Raw genomic sequence first — 10,880 nt, 5'->3', positions numbered from 1 at the left:
TTGTAATAATGGTTCATGATCACGGCTTGCATTTTCTAGACCGGAATATTCTTTGTATGTCGTCCACAGACGTTCAAGCGTATGTTTCAAACGGCTCATTGCTTCCCTGCTTAATTTCTAGTATCCTGCTCCAATCCGCGTTCGTTGGACCCCTCACATCTAACAATTCCTGTTTTAATCGTTCGTATGTAATCTTGTCAGTTTCGTTATTGTTTTGCTTGATTATGTCTCCAGATTTAATTTGAGGGGTTCATTTAGATCGGAGTTCTTCAGGAATGGTTAAGAGTGCAATTTGCCATACATCTCTAGTTTCTAATTCATACACTGTGGCTTGTAACATCAGTGTTTCCCAATATGGTTGGAATGGCCCTTTTCTGGGCATCATTCCCACGATCTGTTTGTGTGTTGTACAGTCTTCACATGTTAACGGGCGGCTAATCGTGGTTATTTCGTCGTTTGCATTTGTCATGGTTTTGAGTACAGCAACTCTAACTGATTTGGAAGGTTTTTTGCAGGACTTTGCTCTGGTTTTAATCGGACTTCGCTGATTTTGTTCACCGTTTCTCTGAACGGGATCTCGGTTACGAGTTTCTCCCCGTGTTTGACTCTCTAACGCGGCAACATCATCATCTTCACTATCACTGTTTACCTCAGGATCAAAAGTTTCATCCAGTGCTGCTTGCTTAACCACAGTCACTGGGAACCCTGCATTGTTACAGCATTCTTCAAGAGCTGATATATAATTATTGCCGGTTTGGAGTTTCTTTTGAAATCCTTCGATTTTTCTTGACATCACCTGACTCTGTCTTGCCCAACCTTATCTTTCAAATGTAAATGCCTCGACCTGTGCTCTTAGCTTTTGCAATTCTTCAGAGCGTGCTTTTTCAATTTCTTTGATGCTTGCTATTGTCCCTCAGTCCAGACGGTCCGACTCCAGCCTTACATTATCTTTTCTATAAAATCAATAATATGCAAATGTTTCTTCTGTAAGAGAACCGTTTAGACCATACATTTCCATATTAGCCTTTAGTCTCCTGAATGCTTGGCTCTGATTGGCTCCTGAAACTCTGTGGTTTTGAATCATGGGAGTGAGTGTGTAGTCTGTGCTTTCAGTTTAAAATGAGCCGTCATTCCCACAACAAACATCATACAAGCTCTTGCGGCTGAAGAGCATCTCTGAGACCACAGTAACTCGTGAAAGGTAAGAGATGCTGCTTATAAACATCAGTTGTGTCATTTATTCTGTTAGTAAATCTGAATGCAGATGAACTTTTCAGCAGTTTATAAGACAGTTGACCTGTACTGAAACTTTAGACTGAGGCTGCTGAATAATCCAACTTAATGAAACTATATTGTTCTGTAGAGGTGCTTTACAGTTAATATTTAAATCGTAATGATATTTAATATGATTCTGAATATGAACTCTCTGATGTTGTTTATTTCTGTGAAGCTGCTTTGAGACAATCTGTAATGTATAAAGTGCTATAAACTTGACAAAACTTACTAGTTTATACCACAAACTCATATATTTACAGTGTATATACTCAGTATAAACAAGACTCAATTTAAAGTCATAAGGCTGTGTTTTATATCTTGTTATAATGTTCATATTTTGTGCATCATTATTATACTTTTTAAATTGAGTTAAAAGGATTTTTGTCCTTTAAATATTATTCCATATTTCAAACAAAGATATTCTTCTGAAATCAGTTAAAAAAAAAAAAAAAACGGTACATTTCTGCTAAAATGCACTGCTGTAGATGGCAAAAACTTAAAGATTTGACTAAGGAACATTTTTTTTAATTAGTATAGAAAGTGAATATTCTTCAAAAAGAAATTTAGAAAGCCTGTTTTTGCATTATGAGAGAGCATGACATGATGTTGATGTTGATGCAGATGCGTGCTTTATTTCAATATGTATTAGCTTCCATTATAAAATCTTTGTGAAAGAATTTTTCAGTTTGGTTGCAATTGATCACTGTTTGTGTGTTTCCGCTGTTGGTCTCAGCACAAGAAGAGGACGATGGCAATCCTACAGCTCTTCAGATTCATCAACTCCTCTCTGCTCATCAGCCAGCGGCCTCTGAACATCTCACTGGCAGAGAAGACCGTGTTTGACAGCTGCGCAGATATGCCCGCTGTCCTCATCTTTTATTTGGTGCTGCAGTTCATCAACACGTTCCTGGGCATCCCAACCAACATCATGGTTCTGTGGCTCATTCGTAAGAATAAGGGTGACTCGTCTACCTCAGACATCTTCATCGTCCACTTGGCCATGCTGGACACGTTCTTCTGCCTCATTCCTCCGCTGGAGCTGGCCAGCTTCGTCTATCTGACCACCAGCAGCACCTGGTACGTCCTGCACTTCTTCTACGGCATCAAAGACTCGTCACCGCTTTTCCTGTCCTGCATCTGTCTGGACAGATATATGGCCGTCCTCCATCCCATCACCTTCATCAAACTCAGAGACAAGCGGCATCGCTCTGTCTGTGCTGGCGTCGTCTGGTTCATCACTTTGGTCTATGCTGCAGCGAAGTGTGTGGGAAACATCCCTAACTTTGAGAAAGTGTTCACAGTCATGATCCTGACAGCATTCGCATTCATGCTATTTTGTAACATCTCCATTCTCTGGGCTCTGAGACAGTCGGCTCCAGGTCGAGATGAGAGACATCCAGTCAAGAAAAAAGCCTTTAAAATGGTCCTCATCATCTTGGCCATCATTGTGTTTAACTACTTCCCGCCAGTGGCTCTCTTTCCCTTTCGAGAGTATTTCTCTCCAGATGTCTTCCACTGTTATATCCACTACATCGCCTTTGGCTTCATGGACATCAGCAGCAGCGTCCAGCCAGTTCTGTATCTGTCACGGGAGAAGCTGCCCAAAACCCTGCGCTGCTGCTCTAAAAACACTGAATGTGCTGATGATGCCGTTTACACCGTCAGTCAGTGAGCGGCTGTTATTGGACTGTTTCATTTGATGGAACAGAACTACTGCATGCACATAATAATGTACATTTGTGACTTGTGTTTATTCTAAACAGTGTGTATCAATGTGATCAGATTGTCACTCATTCTGACAGGAATCTGCAGCTGTTTTATGCTTAAGCATGTTCGATGTAGGAGAATTACTTGTAAAATGTGAGTACCAACATGCTGACAAGAGCATATTTTGTGCTGTGTTGTTTTAAGCATATTTACTTACAGTGGGTTAGTTTTTCATTTAATTAAGTGCATTAATAATGTCACATCAGACTCATTGGCCCTTTATTAATTTATGTCTGTAAATTCTAAATTATCCTGCAGTCTGTTCAAAACAGCTGCTTGCATATGTATGAAAGTAAAAGTTGCTTGTTTTAAATGTTAAAAATTAAGTATATGATAACATTTATTTGTGAATAAATACATAAACATTTTGAATTTTGAACAATGTTTGCGAGTATGCACCATTCTGGCAGTTTCTGTGTATGTACCCTGGCTTTTCTGGTTTGACACCAGGGCCGGACAACCCTATTATGTGTTTAGTCATCACATAAAGATGTCTTAATCCTTAGGCTCAGGCCATGTAACATAATTAAAGGTTCTCTCTTGATCAGCACCTTCACTTTCCTTTTCCATTTCTTCATTTTCTTTAATATCTCGTTTTCTCCCTTCTGTTTATGTGAGTGTAAATGTGTGTTTTTTTTATAGGTTTTTTCTTGTACCTGTCACTTCTTTACCCGCAGGTCTACTGTTATTAACACAACTGTCTCCACCTTGTTGCAAAACAGCCACCTCATTGTAATTCGTTTGCTCATTTGTTTAGTTAAATTCAATGTATTACATTAGGACAATGTGTTATTATTATTATTTATCTTAAAATCACTTTAATACCCAAGATTAACAAACCTATATTTCATACAAATATTTTACAATAAATTTTCTAAAGTGCTAAATGTAAAAATTGGTACAATATGTTTTTAATATAATAATATAATACTGAACATGTTATTGCATTATTATGACTCATATTTTTGTGGTGTTGTCTGTTCTAACTTCCTCCTTTACTATAAACAGATTTGAACATCTGTCTGCTAAATTCATTCATGCAACTTTACAGTAATAATGATATAGCCTAATGATGTCCTATAACATACAGTATTCTGACTGTGGATAATAATGGGATGCAACTGATAGACAAACATTTACTAGCAGTTTAATACTTAACTAAATTAACAAAGGTAAAAATACAGTAGCCTATTTACAGATGAAACTGACCTGCACTTGAATCCCTGAACTGGGGTGGATTTCTCAAAAGCATTGTTAGCTAACTATAGTTACAGTAGTAATTTAGCAGACACATATTCACATCGTTGTATAATAGGTTTAGAGGGAGCTAGGGCAGACAACACAACCATTACATAAATAAACGATGGTTAATTTTCGTAAGGAAAAAAATATGACTCATTATAATGTGATATGTTAAGTATTAGGATTTTAGGTAACACTTTCTATGAAGCCCGTATTTATAATACATTATAAGGGTATTCTTAAGGCATCATAATGAATGCATAATGCATTATTAACAAACTTATAATATGTTATATCAACTCATGATTAATCATAACAACAATTATAATACATCATAATACTTACGTATTTGTGGTTATAAGTTTACAAGTCTTATGAGAAATATAATCCATTGTAAAAGTGGACGCAACGTGTTCATTGTGTTATAAATCATCATACTCTTAAAATCTATAACCACAGATAAGTAAATATTATATTAAAACTGTTCTTATGAATATTCATGAGATGATACAACATATTATAAGGTTTTTGATAATGCATTATGCATTCATTATGATGCCTTAAGAATACCCTTATAATGCATTTTAAATACGGCTTCATAGAAAGTGTTACCGGATTAAAATAAGAAGAAATGAATATACTAAAAATGAAAAAATTTTGACATATGCACAACATAAAAAAAATCATCATAAATTAAAATACCCAAAAGGAAAATGGAAGTGACAAGAGGGATGCGAGAAGACTGACACCTATGATGGTGGATCCAAAGTGCAACTTTTTTTAATAAAACTTTCATTTCTTCGTTTAATAGCCTATAAGTGAATGTCTTTGTTGCTGAGTTTTCATTAAAAAAATAACAACAGTGAACCACAAACTAAGCATTCATCTTAAATAAGGGGAAATACCTTATTTATTTGGGTTACAACTATATCCAAATGTGTTTTAGCAATTCAGAAAAACTATAATATAGCCTAGGTGAATTTGTCATTGCTTACTATTTTATTGTACCCCACAGCCTATGTTTGTTTGTTTGGGGGGGGGGGGGGGGGGGGGGGGGTTAATAGTAATGAGCCATAAGCATTCATTTAAAGTAAAAAAAGCCTTACAATTATATGTGTGTGTGTGTGTGTGTGTGTGTCATTAAGAGTAGGCTATAATATAGAATCAACGGTAAGCATTAATTTTGTTTCAAGAATAGGAAAGACCTAACGTTAAAGATCAAAATAAGTGCTACAGTTGTGAGAATGCGAGATTTGTTGCTGCTAGACGCTCTCGCTCTTTCTCTGCTGTCTGTAGAAATCGTTGTTAAATCTTAATTTGGGTATGGCAGAGATGTTACAGGTTATAATATAATCCAAAAATCATGGCAACAAATATTTTTTTTTTTAATCAGTTCAATAAGTTTAATCAGTTGAAACGACTTTCACAGTCAATTTGATTCAACTCATATTTAACCGTTGCTACTTGTCATTGTAGACTTAGGCTACCTTTTTCAATGAATTTTAATGTATATACAAATTAATAAAATTAATATTATTTATTTTTTTATTACATAGCCTATTGTTCATTTATTTTAACACCCCATCCCCAGCACCCCCATTTTTTCATGGGCTACACTCCAGGGGGTGCTGCAGCACACTCAGCACCCTTACTTCCCGCAGTAATGACTGCAGCTGTCTACTGTCCTCACTCTCCTTATCCAAGGAGAGGCGTCTGAATGAACAAACCGGTCGGCGAGATTTGCTGCTTGAAATTCGGTTCAATTCGATTCAAGTTTATTTGTATAGTGCTTTTTACGATACAAATCGTTGCAAAGCAACTTTACAGAAAATTAAGTTTCTACAATATTTAGTAGTAGCTTATCAGTGGTGACTGTCAGTTTATGTACATATGGCAGAAATGTACGGAAAAAAACAATTAAAGACATATTCAAACAGACGATGAACACTAGTAACAGTAATTATTATATGATACAATCAAACTTACAGCAAAATTTGGTACTTCTGTATGTTGTTTCAGGGTTAGCATCATCTGATGTCGTCTGATGGATTGGCATCATCTCTTCTCAGGTGTTATGGATCCAGACTGGAGCTTGTGTAAATCCTAGTTACAAAATAGAGACATAATTAGCTGCATTATTTGAATGCTTGGCCAAAGAGATGTTTTTAATCTAGATTTAAACAAAGAGAGTGTGTCTGAACACTAAGTTTGGGAGCCAAATGCGAAAAAGCTCTACCTCCTTTAGTGGACTTTGCTATCCTAGGTACTACCAAAAGTCAAGACTTTTGTGACCTTAGGGATCGTGATGGATTGTAGCGTGGGGAGCTAAACCATTAAGGGCCTTATAGATGAGTAATAATATTTTGTAACTGAGACGGAACTTAATAGGTAGCCAGTGCAGAGACTGTAAAATTGGGGTAATATGATCATATTTTCTTGACCTGGTAAGGATTCTAGCTGCTGCATTTTGGACTACCTGTAACTTGTTTATTGAAGATGCAGGACAACCAGCTAGCAGTGCATTACAATAGTCCAGTCTAGAGGTCAAGAATGCATGAACTAGCTTTTCTGCATCAGAAACAGGTAACATGTTTCATAGCTTGGCAATGTTTCTAAGATGGAAGAATGTTGACAAGTTGCTGTCTAATATAACACCCAGATTTTTGACAGTAGAGGAAGTAACAGTACATCTGTCTAGTTGCAAATTGTAATCCACGAGATTCTGTGTAATTTTTTTTGGTCCAATAAGTAATATCTCTGTCTTATCTGAATTTAATAGGAGAAAATTATTGGTCATCCAATCTTTTACATTTTTAACACACTCTGTTAGCTTAGATAATTTAGAAGTTTCATCTGGTCTCGTTGAGATATATAGTATAGTTGAGTATCATCAGCATAACAGTGGAAACTAATCCTGTATTTTCTAATAATATTACCAAGGGGCAACATGTATATCGAAAATAGCAGAGGACCTAGGACAGATCCTTGTGGCACTCCATATTTTACTGGTGATAAATGAGATGACTCCCCATTTAAATAAACAAAGTGGTAGCGATTGGTCAGGTGATCTATGGTGTCGAATGCAGCACTAAGATCAAGTAAAACTAGCAATGAGATGCAGCCTTGGTCTGATGCAAGAAGCAAGTCATTTGTAAATTCAACAAGTGCAGTTTCTGTGCTATGGTGGGGCCTGAAACCAAATTTTTTTGCAGGAAGGAGCACAATTGAGCAGACACAACTTTTTCTAAAATTTTAGACATAAATGGAAGATTTGAAATGGGTCTGTAATTTGCCAGTTCACTAGGATCTAGTTGTGGTTTCTTAATAAGAGGCTTAATAACCACCAGCTTGAATGGTTTTGGGATGTGACCTAAAGATAACGACGAGTTAATATTATTGAGAAGCGATTCTTCTGCTACAGGTAACAACTCTTTCAGTAATTTAGTGGGTACAGGATCTAATAAACATGTTGTTGGTTTAGATGCACTGCAGTATATATTTGGGTGCGATGGATGAAACTGAAGTGTTAGACACTGTAGAATCTACATTTGTTATTGTATTTCTGATGTTATCTATTTTATCAGTGAAGAAATTCATGAAGTCATTACTATTTAATTGTGAGGGAATATTTAGATCGGGTGGCGTCTGGTTATTTGTTAATCTAGTCACTGTGCTAAATAAAAACCATGGATTGTTTTGGTTATTTTCTATGAGTTTGTGGATATGCTCGGCCCTGGCAGCTTTCAGAGCTTGTATAGCTGGACATACTGTTTTTCCACGCAATTCTAAAAACTTCCAAGTTAGTTTTTCTCCATTTGCAATCAAGACTACGAGTTTCTTTCTTGAGAGAGTGGGTATTACTGTTGTACCATGGCAAAGTACATTTTTCTCCAATGTTTTTCAATTTGATGGGGGCAACAGTTTCTAATGTATTAGAGAAGATAGTGTCCATGTTGCCAGTCATTTCATCTAGTTCATGTGAATTTATGGGTATTTATGTATATACTGTATATATATATATATGCCTATATCAGTAAAATGAGGTCTATATTTTTCCGCTTTATTTTGATAAACATGACACAATATAATTCATAAATAAATAATAAATATATTAAGTTTACATAAAAAGCTTTTACTGTTAAAAACAGATTTTCTAAGCATTTTTGTAGGCTAAATAAATAGCCTATAAAACGCACGTCAGCTGTTTTTTAAGATCACATTGCATATAGCCTATTTAACAAACATAAAATACTACGGATCGTATCAATCAATAATAATCAGGGGCGTCTGACTGGGGGTAAAACCAGTACTGATTACCAGGGCCCCAAATGAAGAGAAGGCCCTTGAAAAGTCTGGAATATATTTTATTTTACCTGGATATTTTCATTGGGGGGGTCATGGGGGCCCATCAGGACTGCCTATGCATAGGGCCCGGGATCTTGTGCAACGCCCCTGATAATAATTCACAAAGAAAAGGAGAGTAGCCTATAGCCTACATGTAAAGTCAAATTAAACGGGGGAAGTAGTAGGCTATACTAGAGGTCTATTTCTGTAGCACATATGTGACCCTGGACCACAAAACCAGTCATAAGGGTACATTTTTTGAAATTGATATTTATACATCACATGAAAACTGAATAAATAATCTTTCCATTGATGTATGATTTGGACAATATTTGGCTGGGATACAACTCTTTGTAAATCTGGAATCTGAGGGTGAAAAAAAAAATCTAAATATTGAAAAAATCGTCTTTAAAGTTGTCCAAATGAAGTTCTTAGCAATGCATATTAGTAATCAAAAATTAAGTTTTGATATATTTACAGTAGGAAATTTACAAAATATCTTCATGGACGACGATCTTAACTTAATACCCTAATGATTTTTGGCATAAAAGAAAAAAGAAACAATAATTTTGACCCATACAATGTATTTTTGGCTATTGCTACAAATATACCCCAGCGACTTAAGACACATATAGTGTTGTTTATGAAGACCTCTTTTTGAACTGAAATAAATCAAATAAATTATCCAGGGAATGACATAAATCGAAATAACAAGTGAAATGGTTTTAATATGCCTATATAGTTAATTTAGATTGCCTACGTAATCGTTATCATACAAATCTTAAAGCAAGTCTATAACATCGCTACAGTTGCTGCAAGCTAGCCTCTCAGCCATCTAAAGCAGATGTATAATATCGTTCGCAAATGAACCCGACTATAAGTACATACATTTTATTAGGTATTAACTCATAACGTACAGAAAAAAAAATCACTTGCCCTCCAGCTGCATTTCGCGCCTCAGCAATGACGTCATATGTGCAACGTGAAGCACATCTGTGGTCGGTCACACAAGCTGCGTACACTAGCTTTAGTTAGTCATCTAAGAAGTGAGTTTAAATTTGTAAGTGGGTTGGTCTAATTTGAATCTAAAAAGTAAGATCAAGTAAGTTTTTCCCTTGGTAAAATGTTGGTCCGACCAGTTCTTAAGACGTTTGTGACTGTTGAAATCCAGTTAATAGGATCTGAATTCATTGGAGCAGTGGTTCTCACCTGTCCTGGAGTACCCCCAGCCCTGCACATGCTGTATGTCTCCCTCAAGTATCACACCTGATTCCACTCATCTGCTCATTAGTGGAGACTGCAAGACCTGAAGTGGTTGTGTCAGATATAGGGAGACATACAAAACGTGCGGTGCTTGCGTTACTTCATGGAGAGGTTTGAGAACCCCTGAACTGGGGGTACTGTTGCAATTCAATACCATTACTCGAGTGAACACTAGAGGGCACTGGATGACCATGAGAAACTACACGAGCGGCTCATTTAACTCTGTAAAGTGTGTGAAATAATAGCATGAAAAATGTATTTTAAAGAAAAAACAGTGTATCGATCCTTTAGACAAATCTTTATTAAAAAAAAAAAAATCTTATTCAGAGACTCAAACTGAGCGAAAATATGCAATTTGGTGAAGATGCTGATACATTTAGGGATGAAAAGAAAGCTGAAATTCCTATATACATAGGCCATTTGTATTTTCACCAACAAAAACAAAATGGTTTTAAGTCAGTTATTTCTATCTTTTGCAGTAGTGTGTCAGTAGGAAATATCAGTTTACATTTCTTTTGCCATTAATTGGAATAATGCAGTGAGATTTTTGAATGCACAAGGAGTCTGATAACAGCCAGTTCTCCACACAGAGATCTGATCTCACCATCAGAGAAACAGAGAAAAACTGAGACAGACTAAATGCAGAAGAACTGGATTTTCAATAATATTTGAATATTACTCCAATAAAATGTCTTAGTAAGATTATGTTTAAATTATCAAAACATATAATGCAATGCAATCCAATGATGATTGAGATTTGTATATATATATATATATATATATATATATATATATATATATATATATATATATATATATTCTCAAAAGATTTGAGATGTTTTCAAGGCTTGAGAAGATAATTTCTCCACTAAGGAACAGTGAAAGCAAAGGTTCTAGAAACAAACGTTCCTCAAAAGCCTGAAGATCATATTTAAGACACAGATTTTTCTAAAAAATTATGTCTGAATAATCAAGTAAAACGAGGCTGC

General features: G+C 35.7%; 1 protein-coding gene across 1 annotated transcript; it reads left to right on the top strand.

The window, feature by feature from the left end:
• The first annotated feature begins 1,838 nt into the window (after nt 1-1,838).
• LOC109078282 (uracil nucleotide/cysteinyl leukotriene receptor-like) lies at nt 1,839-3,223 on the top strand. Its single transcript, XM_019093587.2, has one exon. It carries the CDS (start codon nt 2,024-2,026, stop codon nt 2,945-2,947), a length of 924 nt encoding a protein of 307 aa, XP_018949132.1. The 5' UTR covers nt 1,839-2,023; the 3' UTR covers nt 2,948-3,223.
• The last annotated feature ends 7,657 nt before the right edge of the window (nt 3,224-10,880 follow it).

This window comes from Cyprinus carpio, chromosome A3 (genome assembly GCF_018340385.1).
Source record: "Cyprinus carpio isolate SPL01 chromosome A3, ASM1834038v1, whole genome shotgun sequence".
NCBI classification, from domain to species: domain Eukaryota; kingdom Metazoa; phylum Chordata; class Actinopteri; order Cypriniformes; family Cyprinidae; genus Cyprinus; species Cyprinus carpio.
Note: the sequence above shows the minus strand (reverse complement) of the source record. Positions and strands in the feature narration are given on the sequence as shown.